The sequence below is a fragment of the Sinohyriopsis cumingii genome, chromosome 9, assembly GCF_028554795.1.
Source record: "Sinohyriopsis cumingii isolate HCF-2022 chromosome 9, ASM2855479v2, whole genome shotgun sequence".
Classification (NCBI taxonomy): Eukaryota; Metazoa; Mollusca; class Bivalvia; order Unionida; family Unionidae; genus Sinohyriopsis; species Sinohyriopsis cumingii.
Genome location: NC_142969.1, coordinates 15,152,781 through 15,166,840, shown reverse-complemented (window position 1 = coordinate 15,166,840; position 14,060 = coordinate 15,152,781). Strand labels below are relative to the sequence as shown.

The window sequence follows — 14,060 nt, the reverse complement described above, 5'->3', positions numbered from 1 at the left end:
ACCCCAAATCATTTATAAATAGATATAATGTATACAATCCACAGTCTAAACTGCCACACTGCAGACATCGTAGTGATATGACTGAAAAATTGTTAAAGCTACATTAAAAATTAAAATCACACGCACACACGTCTAAATCCAGCACTGGACGAAATAATTAATATCATACAACAGTTGTTTTTTTTCTTCAGTAAATAGAACATGAAGATTAAACATTATTCAAGTAAGTTTCAGATGTTTTTAAACAACTTCAACAGTACTATAGGAAGAAAAAAAATAAAAGAATACATTTGTTACCAATTAGCTTAAATGAATGATCACTGTGAATGCTGTGAAATTTTCTCGGCAAACAAAATCACATCTCCATTTCTGCCAAAGAAACTCGGTCAGTTAACACCCAACATTCCTCTACCATATATATAAAGTTTAATTACCATGATTAAATTAAAACAAGGAATAAAACAAAATATACCATGCATTATATGTGCCCCTAAAGAACTAATTCAGAATAAATATTTTATTCAGCAAACAGTGTTACATGCTTTAAGACTTAAACCTTAGGAAGTAAGGTGGGGCATAAAACATGGGGAAAATAGTTGCCACATGTATGGTAACTTGTGACTGCAGATTTGAACTGTTAAAATGAAGTTCATGGCATCGTAAGCAACAACAAAATAGGCACCGTTTATTTGGCAGTCAATTGCTGGTGCGTACATACACACACTGTTGAACATGGTTTCTTTGAAGTATGTCCGAAGAGCAGTCCTTTTCACAAGATTAATGCAAGGATAATGATTAACTGTTCATTAGTCACACCGGCTTTATTGTTTGCGTACTTAAAATCAAAACTTTAGCTATTTTGCAATTTAGCCAGAGCGGACCAGAATATGCAAACCGGGCTTGTCCTGTAGGAATAATAAGGCGTATCACAGGGAGAAAAGGCATGTCCCATGAGCAATCACACATTGGGGCAAGGAGGTTGGTCAATAGTCTCCTGCCCCACCCCCCCAAGTTTCCATTATCAGCCAGTTAATGTGAAACTTTGACTTTTCTTTTCTTTTAATCGCTGCTAATTAAACTGCCCAAGATATAAATTTATATCAGTTCCAATCATTATAGATTACTGTTTATACATACTACATGTAACAGGCATACACTGAATTTTTTTTTTTTTAAATTGTGTTTTCTCGAAACACGACAGGTTTAGAATCTTATTTTTAGCAAAGCTTCCATTTGATTAAAAACAGATCTAAATTTCACCTAGGACAGTGGTGATTTGATTTAGATTGTGCCATGTTAAGGCATATATGTCAACATCTTGAAAATACATTTAGTCATTTCACCAGCGCAATCAAAGTTTCCTCAGACAAACAATTTTTGTTTTGACAAGCCTGATGGGCACCTCACTTTGAATACAGGATGAGCCAGAACTAAAACCAGAGGGGCTCAGGGTGTCAGGCTATCAGGTTTGTTGCTGGTGTTGATAAAAGATCTGTGAATTGATTGTTGCATTTTGTGGTCACTTACTCGGCCTTCTGCCTATTTTCGTAACTCATACATTTAACACTTTTCCCAGGATTTAAAATGTCCAAAGGTATGTCTGGAACAGCGCCAACTTTTAGTCTAGGCCTAGCATTTGCATATCCACGTGCTGCCATTTTTTCAGGATCCCTCTCATAACATTCCTTTGAGAAATTTAACGAGCACAGAGTGCTGTATGGTGTTGCTTTGAAATCGACTCGTTTGTAATAATGTATCCATTCTTTCATTATGCCTTTATCTTTCGGAAAAGAAAAAAAAAATGTCCACAGGCTTTTCCTAATGTTCTATTACACCCATAAGCAACACAAAACAGCACTGTCTTTTACTCTGGCAACTCCCACTTGGGCTGCTGGAGTCGCTACTATGACGTCACGTCCCGAAAGTAACCGAATAATCGCAGAAATTTTGCATACGAGGTCACGGAAATTTAGCTCCTAGAATATAGGCCAGTATTTAAATATTGGCATTATGGTTGCAGATTATACTTCAGAATAAGGTTTTCTGCTATAGTACTTTTATTATTATTCTATATTTCCATCGGTTTTTAGTCTCCTTTAACATCATTTTCATTTAGCTGTAGTTGTAGAAAAACACTTGTGCCAAAATTTCCTCCAAATTTTACATTTGATGGACATGAAAATTGAGCCATTCTTAAAAAAAAAAATTCTCCCTCGTGTAAACTAGCACAATGGGGCAGTTAAAATATATATATATATATATATATATATATATATATATATATATATATATATATATATATATATATATATATATATAGATTCAAGTCTTTTATATAATTCATACTTATGTACACTTATGGGAAATTTTGGCAGTTTTTGTCATTCACACTTCTCCCAATTACAGATATTATCAGGCACATTGGATCTGTTATTTTCTGAATGGGCTGTAACATTAGAAGAATAACTGAGATAGCTTGCTTGAATTTTGTCTAAAAATGAATACATTAACAGTAGATTATGTTAATTATGATATGTTGCCTTCTATACTTGTGTGTCTGTATTAATGGTTATGGTAAGATATGATATCTTGCCTTCTATACTTGTGTGTCTGTATTAATGGTCATGGTAAGATATGATATGTTGCCTTCTATACTTGTGTGTCTGTATTAATGGTCATGGTAAGATATGATATGTTGCCTTCTATACCTGTTGTTGTTGTTGTGGGGCTCAACGCCATTTGTCAGCACATGATATGCTATACATGGCGGCCAGTATTAATGGTGGAGGAAGAACCTGGGAAAACCCCGGAAAGAACCACCGACCCACGAGAAGCTACTCGCAAGCTTTCTCAAATACCCACATTGGCTGAATCTGAGACTCGAACCGGCGCAGACAGAGATGAGATGGCAGTGATCCGTAACGTCTATACTTGTGTGTCTTTGTTAATGGTCATGGTAAGATATGATACGTTGCCTTCTATACTTGTGTGTCTGTATTAATGGTCATGGTAAGATATGATACGTTGCCTTCTATACTTGTGTGTCTGTATTAATGGTCATGATAAGATATGATATGTTGCCTTCTATACTTGTGTGTCTTTATTAATGGTCATGGTAAGATATGATATGTTGCCTTCTATACTTGTGTGTCTTTATTCATGGTCATGGTAAGATATGATACATTGCCTTCTATACTTGTGTGTTAGTATTGATGGTTGTGGTAAGATATGTTGCCTTTTGTACTTGTGTGTCTTTATTAATGGTCATGGTAAGATATGATATGTTGCCTTCCATACTTGTGTGTCTGTATTAATGGTCATGGTAAGATATGATATGTTGCCTTCTATACTTGTGTGTCTGTATTAATGGTCATGGTAAGATCAAATATGTTGCCTTCTATACTTGTGTGTCTTTATTAATGGTCATGGCAAGATATGATATGTTGCCTTCTATACTTGTGTGTCTTTATTGATGGTCATGGTAAGATATGATATATTGCCTTCCATACTTGTGTGTCTGTATTGATGGTCATGGTAAGATATGATATGTTGCCTTCCATACTTGTGTGTCTGTATTGATGGTCATGGTAAGATATGATATGTTGCCTTCTATACTTGTGTGTCTGTATTGATGGTCATGGTAAGATATGATACATTGTCTTCTATACTTGTGTGTCTGTATTAATGGTCATGGTAAGATCAAATATGTTGCCTTCTATACTTGTGTGTCTGTATTGATGGTCATGGTAAGATATGATATGTTGCTTTCTATACTTGTGTGTCTGTATTAATGGTCATGGTAAGATGTGATATGTTGCTTTCTATACATGTGTGTCTTTATTAATGGTCATGGTAAGATATGATATGTTGCCTTCTATACTTGTGTGTCTGTATTAATGGTCATGGTAAGATATGATATGTTGCTTTCTATACTTGTGTGTCTGTATTAATGGTCATGGTAAGATATGATATGTTGTTTTCTATACTTGTGTGTCTGTATTAATGGTCATTGTAAGATATGATATGTTGCCTTCCATACTTGTGTGTCTGTATTGATGGTCATGGTAAGATATGATATGTTGCCTTCTATACTTGTGTGTCTTTATTCATGGTCATGGTAAGATATGATACGTTGCCTTTTATACTTGTGTGTCTTTATTAATGGTCATGGTAAGATGAAATATGTTGCCTTCTATACTTGTGTGTCTGTATTAATCATCATGGTAAGATATGATATGTTGATTAGCTGATTTCATTTATAATCAGCAGCAGAATAAAACAATTAAATATTTATACTGTATTTGTCATGAGGAAACATAATTGATCAAGTAATTTCTATAAGTCATAAGTCATGGTGGATAGTGTAATAAACTCATGACCAGAAGGGTACAGGTTTGAATCCTGCTTTAACCATGCAATGGTATCTGTTTGTTCGTGTGTGTTTGGAACAGATATTTCACTTTGGTTGCTTTGGGATAAGAAAAACTTTTATGTGTTGCTGTGCCATTGAACAGTTGGTCCTTTAGAGTCATATAACCATCTGCATTGCAGGAATCTGCTTCATGCCAAAGATTGTCTCATTACTTGGGTCATGATGGCATGCATTAGACACTTGATAGAGCAAGAGTTGTGTTTCTTTATGATTGATCTTGTTAAGTCTTGGAATTTCACCTTGCTGCATGAGATATTAATTACCTTTATCAATTCTGTTCACATTATTTCTGTCAGGTCAAAATATTTTAATATTATGTAAAGACTTGACAGTTATTTGCATTTTGTTGACAAAGAGACATATGTTTTCTTATTGTTGCTTTCAGCCTGTGCCTATCCCCACTATGGAGATAACTGTTCCAGTACATGTACATGTGGTAGAGGAGCCGTAAGATGTGACCCACTAAGCGGGTGTGTATGTGAATCAGGGTGGACAGGAACCAACTGCGATCAGGATGTCGATGAATGCTCACAGAATCCCAATATATGTAACAGTACATTGAAAACCTGTCTCAATACCGTTGGATCATATGCCTGCAATTGTGTACCTGGATATCAAGCCAATAACAATACCTGTACAGGTAAGCTGATTTGGATAATAGTAAAAATAATAATAATGATAATACAAGTACAGTATGTTGATAGGGTCGAACAGTGCTAAACTTAAAAATAAAAATATAAATAATAATAATAATAATAATAATAATAATAATAATAATAATAATATTACATGTATGGATGAGATGAATAGATGGGGCCTGAGTGGCTGAATGGTCCAAGACACTTGCTTTTACTGGTTACTGACATCTCACCTCTATCATCTTGGGTTCGAGTCTCACATCGGCCAATGTGGGTATGTGAGAAAACTTGGCATTAGCTTCCCGTATATCACTGGTTTCTTCCTTCGCCAAATATACTGGCAGCCATGAAATATAGTGTTAACCCTTTACCTTTTTAGCCCTATGATATACATGTAACAAAGTTACCCAGTGCAGTGCGCTATAAATAGAACATCTGTTAACTATTTGACTCCGTACTCATAGACCTGCCTGTTAACTGTTGAGCAGTATAGTGTATGTTACGTTTAACAGCAATTTTAACCATTTTACATTTTTGGTACACATCTATTATGTATTGAAAGATTTAAGAGTAAAATCTGATCATTATAGCTGTATAATTATTTTTCACGGAAGCAATTTTTATGTGCTTTAAAATCTTGAGGGAACTCATTCTCTGTCAAGTCAGTGAAGCCGCATGACCAACCATAGCTGCTATTTCTCATGCTCTAAATTTACAAGTTCTTAATCTATGTCTACATCACTAAGTCATCTGAATTTGATAATTTATAAAAACTAATTGCTGCCTACATTAATATCAGAGCCTTTACCTAAGTTATTAAAGCTTTTGAAGTTGTGATTCCAATCATGAAAACTCAAAAAAGTACTGAACAAAATCTGTGGCCTCCATTTTGGAGAGTGGATAATATGACCCAGTTACTTTAAATAGCAGATTTTGACCAGATCTTAAACAGTGACCAAGTGATCTGATGTAATGGTCATTCACACCAGTGAATGTAGTATCTAATAGGGGGTTTTCCCTGAAGGTGGTGCTACGAAAACCTGCTCAAAATGGCTGATGTAAACAGCAGGCGTCAAAAGGTGCTTCCATGAAAATGGTATAGAGGCATCCAAAGGCACTTCCATGCAAATCAGATAGAGGCGTCCAAAGGTGCTTCCATGAGAATGGAATAGAGGTGTCCAAAGGCGCTTACATGAGGTAAAGGGTTAAACCCACAATACCAATCCAAAGCAAACCTTGAGATGATTAGGATGGGACACCACCAAACAATAATAATAGTTTATGTACTGGTGATGTCATTATTATCCAATAATAATATAAATAATAATAATAATAATGATGATAACAATAATATCCAATAATAATAATAATAATAATAATAATAATAATAATAATATCCATTGCTGAGATGATTCATACATGTTAGTGCCATACATCATTATAATCATTATCATAATAATAATAATAATATTTGAACACATGAAATGATTAGGATAAAATGATGGCCAACATAATAATAATAATAATAATAATAAATAATACATGATCAGATGAAATGATTCGGATAAAATGGGGGCAAACATTATAATATATGATAGTGTCAAACATCATCATCATCATCATCATCATCATCATCATCATCATCATCATCATAATAATACATGATGAGATGAAATGATTAGGATACAATGGTTGCAATAATAATAATAATAATAATAACACATGTAGGGATGAGATGATTAGGGTAGGATGGTGCCAGACAGTAGAAATACTACATGTACAGATGAGCTGATTGGAATAATATTATAAAGTACCAAGCATAATAATAAAAATAATAATAACAATGATAATAATAATAATGATGATGATGATAATAATACTTGAACATGTGAGATTATTAGGGGATGATACGCCAGTAAGAATAATAATAATAATAATAATAATAATAACAAAACATGTATAGGTAAGGGCTGTTCCAGTGAAACATACTTGGGACCCAGGGAAGGCACTTTCAGTGTTTAGTATTTAACCTCGGATGAAATCTAGAATCTGGTATCATTTTGATACAAACTCTGTGAGTAACCATAATACCCTGGCATGTATTTTTTTTAAAAGTTCCTTCATTAGGTACCACATATGTTTAAATGGAACAGCCCTGGATACCATGTATGTTTAAATGGAACAGCCCTGATCTTGGAAAAAATTAACTTACAAAACCATACTAGACGAAGTACTCCAAACTTTCGTTCCCCTTTACAGTTTGCATGTTTGAATTTGCATTCACAACCTGATATGTCAGCTACCCAAGTGAGCAATATTTGGTCCACTTTGACCTCTTGATCATTTGAAGTATTTTTTTGTGAAGGGAGAGGTATTAGTGTTCAAACTCCCAATGCCAGTAACATTCATTTGACTGATAATGTGGGAACATGTTGTTTAGATGATTATTTTGACTGATAATATGGGAACATGTTGCGTAGATGATTATTTTGACTGATAATTTGGAAACATGTTGTGTAGATGATTATTTTGACTGATAATATGGAAACATTTGGTGTAGATGATTATTTTGACTGATATGGAAACATGTTGTTTAGATGATTATTTTGACTAATAATATGGAAACATGTTGTCTAGATGATTATTTTGACTGATAATATGGAAACATGTTTAAATGATTGTTTTGACTGATAATATGGAAACATGTTTAGATTATTATTTTGACTGATATGGAAACATGTTGTTAGATGATTATTTTGACTGATAATATGGAAACATGTTTAGATGAATATTTTGACTGATAATATGGAAACATGTTTAGATGATCATTTTGACTGATAATATGGAAACATTTGGTGTAGATGATTATTTTGACTGATATGGAAACATGTTGTTTAGATGATTATTTTGACTAATAATATGGAAACATGTTGTCTAGATGATTATTTTGACTGATAATATGGAAACATGTTTAAATGATTGTTTTGACTGATAATATGGAAACATGTTTAGATTATTATTTTGACTGATATGGAAATGTGTTGTTTAGATGATTATTTTGACTGATAATATGGAAACTTGTTTAGATGATTATTTTGACTGATAATATGGAAACGTGTTTACATTATTATTTTGACTGATAACATGGAAACATTTTGTGTAGATGATTATTTTGACTGATAATATGGAAACATGTTGTTTAGATGATTATTTTGACTGATAATATGGAAACGTGTAGATGATTATTTTGACTGATAATATGGAAACATGTTGTGTAGATGATTATTTTGACTGATAATATGGAAATATGTTGTTTAGATGATTATTTTGACTGATAATATGGAAACATGTTTAGATGATTATTTTGACTGATAATATGGAAACATTTTGTGTAGATAATTATTTTGACTGAGCACATGGAAATATGTTGTTTAGATGATTATTTTGACTGATAATATGGAAACATTTTGTGTAGATGATTATTTTGACTGATAATATGGAAACATTTTGTGTAGATGATTATTTTGACTGATCATATGGAAATATGTTGTTTACATGATTATTTTGACTGATAATATGGAAACATGTTTAGTTGATTATTTTGACTGATATGGAAACATGTTGTGTAGATGATTATTTTGACTGATAATATGGAAACAAGTTGTTTAGATAATTATTTTGCATACTATACCTTTATAGTAGCAGGTTATGGCATCAACATATCTAAGAGAAATTTGAACAAAAATGAAATGTACATTTTCATACTTTTTTAAAACAAAACTACACCACAAAATGTCACTTGCCCACTTGAAAATTTAAATATTTGAACCTTATGCATATAAGTAGAGATGGAGACATTTATGCATTATACATACTATCATAACTGCCAGTCCCAGTGCAGACAGACATACAGAACTGTATACAGGGTACATACTTTTATAACTTCCAGTCCCAGTGTAGTTGGACAAACAAACCTATGTACATTATACATACTTTGATTACTCACAGTCCCAGTGAAGACAGACATACAGACGTACATTTGATAACTGCCAGTCCAAGTGTAGACAGACATACAGACATCTATACAATATACATTCTTTGATAACTTCCAGTCCCACTGTGGACAGACATACAGACATCTATACAATAGACATATTTTAATAACTCCCAGTCCCATTGTACAGACTGTTTCCACAATTGACCTCAGAATTTCAACTAGTGGAACAATCATTTTCAGCCTGCAGCTATTCAACATCATGAAGAGTTGAGATGCTGAGAATAAATTCTCTTTTTGGGGTTTGGGTAAACAATACTTCTAAAATATCATAACACCTTGCCTGCATTTTGTGTGTGTGTGTGTGTGTGTTTTTTATGATTGTGAAGGAACAGAAAGGCAGTGTTCCATCAATGCAAGAAATATGTAATTTACCATGAATGAAATCCAGTGACCTCTTCCGTTCATACTCCAGATGTAAAAGTAGGAAATAAAACATTGGGTTAGAAAAGAAATAAAGTAGGGAAAATGCAGTGGTACATTTTTTGAGATAAAAATTATGAAAACTATTTTTTTTGCATCTTGTTTTGAAGATGTAAATGAACATGATGACCAAACCCTAAATACGTGATATCTCCATTTTGAAGATGTGAATGGATGTGAAGACCCAACCCTAAATGCGTGATATGTCTGTTTTGAAGATGTAAATGAATCTGAAGACGCAATCCTAAATACATGATATCTCTGTTTTGAAGATGTTGATGAATGTGAAGACCCAACCCTAAATACATGATATCTCCATTTTGAAGATGTAAATGAATCTGAAGATGCAACCCTAAATACATGATATCTCTGTTTTGAAGATGTAAATGAATGAAGATGTAACCCTAAATACATGTTATCTCTGTTTTGAAGATGTCAATGAATGTGAAGATGCAACCCTAAATACATGTTATCTCTGTTTTGAAGATGTCAATGAATGTGAAGACCCAACCCTAAATACATGTGAGCAAAGATGCATCAACACCCTGGGTGGATTTTCTTGTGGATGTGTGCCAGGATATAACACAGATCCTGGTAACAGTACTAAATGTATAGGTATGTGGTAATCTGAGTATCTAGTATATATATATATCTACCTACCATCCTCTATCTACCCTTATACATTTCATTTGCACTATACAGCTCGGATTGTGCTGATATATTGTTAAACCTTATTCATTCATCTATCCATCAGTCTTTCTGTCCATCCATGCATCCATGCATCCATATAAGCAAAGTCTTGTTTTCCTAGAGACAACTTAAGAATTTGGCATGGGTTTGTTTACCTGATCACATTAACATTCAAAATAAGCTCCACTGCGTCTTGATTTTGGTAATTTCAGAAAAACAAATTTCTTCTTCCCCAGCTCAATTAGCATATAAAACAAAGGGAAGAAACTTTTACCTGTTACCTCCCCTTACCAGCACTAAGTGCTTACCCGTCAACTTGCTGCATACCAGTTTAAGCTTTTGTTCAAAACACAAAATCAGCATTGCACAACTTGGCTTCTCAGAATCCAAGGATGTTGTCATTGTTTTCACCCCTCCATCTAGACAGCTGTATAGTATTATGCATTACTGTATTTGCTGCATACCAGTTTAAGCTTTTGTTCAAAACACAAAATCAGCATTGCACAACTTGGCTTCTCAGAATCCAAGGATGTTGTCATTGTTTTGACCCCTCCATCTAGACAGTCTGTATAGTATTATGTATTACTGTATTAGCTGGATGTTGCAATCATTATTTGTAGTTGATAGTTCCATTAAATTGTGGACCTTGTTATTCTGAACATGTGCTCCAACACAGTACAGCTGATCCTTGGGGTTGTTTGCTCACTTGTGCAAAATGTCTGAATATTTTGCTTGTTTATATAGCTAGTATTTGTTATTGCTATAACATGTGAACACTTTTGGGTTGTTATTTTCTGATATGTTTGTCATTCTTGAAATTTCAGTAGAACAATGGTGGTGAAATGTCTCACATTCAAGAAATGTACAGTCTCTGAAGAAATGCATATATGTGTAACTCTTGTACAAATTGTTTCTTGACATCTACCTGCAGTGTATAAACAATGTGGTCAGTAGGGATTTCTTGTACAGGAAACATTGAGTAAAGAGATGTGGGTGAGGTCTGGTTCAGAGTAATGTGACATTTTGCATCCTCACCAGAAGACATAAATTGCCACTTTTGTGCCAAGGTTATTTTGGTCCCCCATCAATCCTATATCATGCCTGCAGGCGAATGTTATGTCTCACCAACTTGAAAGGAAGGATTATTCTTCTTGTTGTTTTGGTGGGCTTAACACCATTGTTCAACACAGGATAGGTATACATGTTAACCAGTATAACTGGTACAGGAAGAACCCAGTAAAACCCCAGGAAAAACCACTGACCCACGGGAAGCTACTAGAAAGCTTTCTCACATACCCACATAGGCTGAGTTTGAGACTCAAACCCATGCAGAAATAGCTGAGATGGAATTGATAGGTACAGCAAGTGCCTTAGACCACTTGACCACCTGGGACCCCAACAATGAAGGAACAAGAGGCTTTGAAGATGTTGGCTCCATATCCTTTTCAGACACTGCTGGAGTCACAGATGTGTCTCTACATCTATTGTAATTCTACATTAGTGGTTTGTAGTTAGCAGGAAAGTGGCCTTCTCTTATTGCAACAGAGTGGTGGTCATAATTCCAGGCCCATGGGGTATGTTTAAAGTATGAAGTATATACTTCCATTCTTCATTGCTGTGGACTTTCTCTTCAAGAATGTTTGTCTCTACATTTATTGTAACTTTACAACAGTGTCTTGTAGTTAACAGGAAAGTGGTCTTCCCTTGTTGCAACAGAGCAGTGGTCATAATTGCTTTCTGTCCTGTAATTCCAGGCATGTGAGGTATGTTGAGGCGTTGAAGTAGGTACCATTCTTTAGTGCCATGGACTTTTTTTTAGCTGCTGATCATCCAGTTTAATCATCAGTGAGCCATGTCATATATCAGCTGTCCAGTTGGTGGTACATGGAGTCATATGGTTGAATGAGTCAGCCAAAATGTTTAGGATCAGCTTCATATTTAGTTTATCCAAGCCCCTTCTCTTACATCTTCCCCTTTCATGATAGACATGCCTTCTGATTGGGTCACGTTCTGTTTATTGCTCAGCAAGCAGGAGGTGGAGAAAGTTATCAAGCCGATTTCAGCAGGATTGTATTCCAGACTTTTCCTTTTGCACAGAGCCAACAAAAAGGTCTGTCTGGTCATGAGTGATCATGCCTGCAAGGTAAATCTGAAAGTTACTCTCAGGTGGGACAAGATCTTTTCAATTTAATAGACATTCCCAGCAAAATCATGACCCAACCTGCGCAAACAGCTATGTTTGCTTGTGTTTCACTTCTGCTTTAAAAGGTTTCTCCTTCACACCAGGTTCTTGTCAGGAGAGCCTTGTGTAGATAGGAATTTAAACCTTCAGTCACAGAGAGAATCTCTACTTTAAATGCTTGCAAAAGTAAGTGGCAAGTTTTCGGGTGTTGGTGTAAGGTCAGCACCATCTTCCCTTTGAGTATCTTAATCCAGAAGTTGGTTAGCTTTTATCAATGGCTTGTAAGTGAGAGCTAATTAGCTAATCAAAATCTATCACTCCATCATCTCCAGCTCATTCCAGCATCATGGCATAGGAGATATTGGGCAAAACAGGGATCTATCGGACTGCTATCCAATGTTTACTTTAGTAGGTCACAGTGTCTGGTAAATACAATCATGGATTTGGACACAGCTTAGATCATTCCAAGCCTTTAGCCAGAATTGTGCTGAAGATGCTATCATACAAAACATGTTTGTTGTTAGCTCTAGATTTGGCATGCGGGTGAGGGATTTGAATACCCTCTCATTCCACCCAATCTGTCTCTTGTTCAAATCAATAGTTTCATAATTCTGATGCAGCTAGGCTTTGTAATTAAGCACAGGTTGTCATCAGCAGGCAATCAAAAGTCAATCTCTTCAATTAATTCATCAATTGAGGTGGAGCCAGGAACCATTCTTAATAGAAGCTGTTGTTTGGCATTCATAGTCAACTTTTTCAAGTTGTTATGCACAGTAAGTGATGGTGGCCTGCAGAAACAAGAATTGGATCTGGTAGGTCCAGTGGAAATGGCCTGATGACCACCATCTCAAATTGATATCAGCATAACCTCCTAATGGTCAATGCTTTAGCTCTTTTTCATATTCACCCAGATGTTTTGTCAGTAAGGAAAGGTCATTCTTCATTCACTTGGATTGAGTAAATAATAGATACATTTCATTGAATGGTTACAGCACTCTGTATTTTGCACAAGTGGCAAATCCATGGGCAAAAATTCTTGAGTTTATTATCCGTGAGATGAAATGTATCCATTATTTACTCAGAACAAGTAAATTTTATTTTTTTTTTAAGCTGGAATGTATTGACTCGCAATATATATAGCAGACTGTAGTACCTGATTTCTTACAGTATCCTACTCAACAATGTCAGATGTAGTACCTGATTTCTTACAGTATCCCATTCAACAATGTCAGATGTAGTACCTGATTTCTTACAGTATCCCACTCAACAATGTCAGATGTAGTACCTGATTTCTTACAATATCCCACTCAACAATGTCAGCTATAGTACATGATTTCTTACAGTATCCCACTCAACAATGTCAGATGTAGTACCTGATTTCTTACAATATCCCACTCAACAGTGTCAGCTGTAGTACCAATCATATTCTGCTGTTGTATAAGGAAGATAGTAACATTATTATCTTTCCTAATTCAAAGTAAACAAACACATGAACAAAACAATTGAATGAAGCATGTTGTGGTATTTGAATTGTGTACTTCTGTATGACAGGTGGCCATACTACTAGGCCAGTCAGGTGAGATAAGGACAGGTCACATTTCTGGATCATAATGTGTCAATATTTATTGACTTTAACAAGCC

General features: G+C 34.8%; 1 protein-coding gene across 1 annotated transcript in view; it reads left to right on the top strand.

Annotated features, from left to right (window-relative positions):
• The window catches only part of LOC149791309 (uncharacterized), a 134,489-nt gene that overhangs the window by 59,826 nt on the left and 60,603 nt on the right, over positions 1-14,060 (top strand). Inside the window, exons 20-21 of the mRNA XM_089969840.1 lie at positions 4,818-5,072; positions 10,034-10,162. Coding sequence (XP_089825966.1) covers positions 4,818-5,072; positions 10,034-10,162 — 384 coding nt within the window. The remainder of the gene's footprint in view (positions 1-4,817; positions 5,073-10,033; positions 10,163-14,060) is intronic.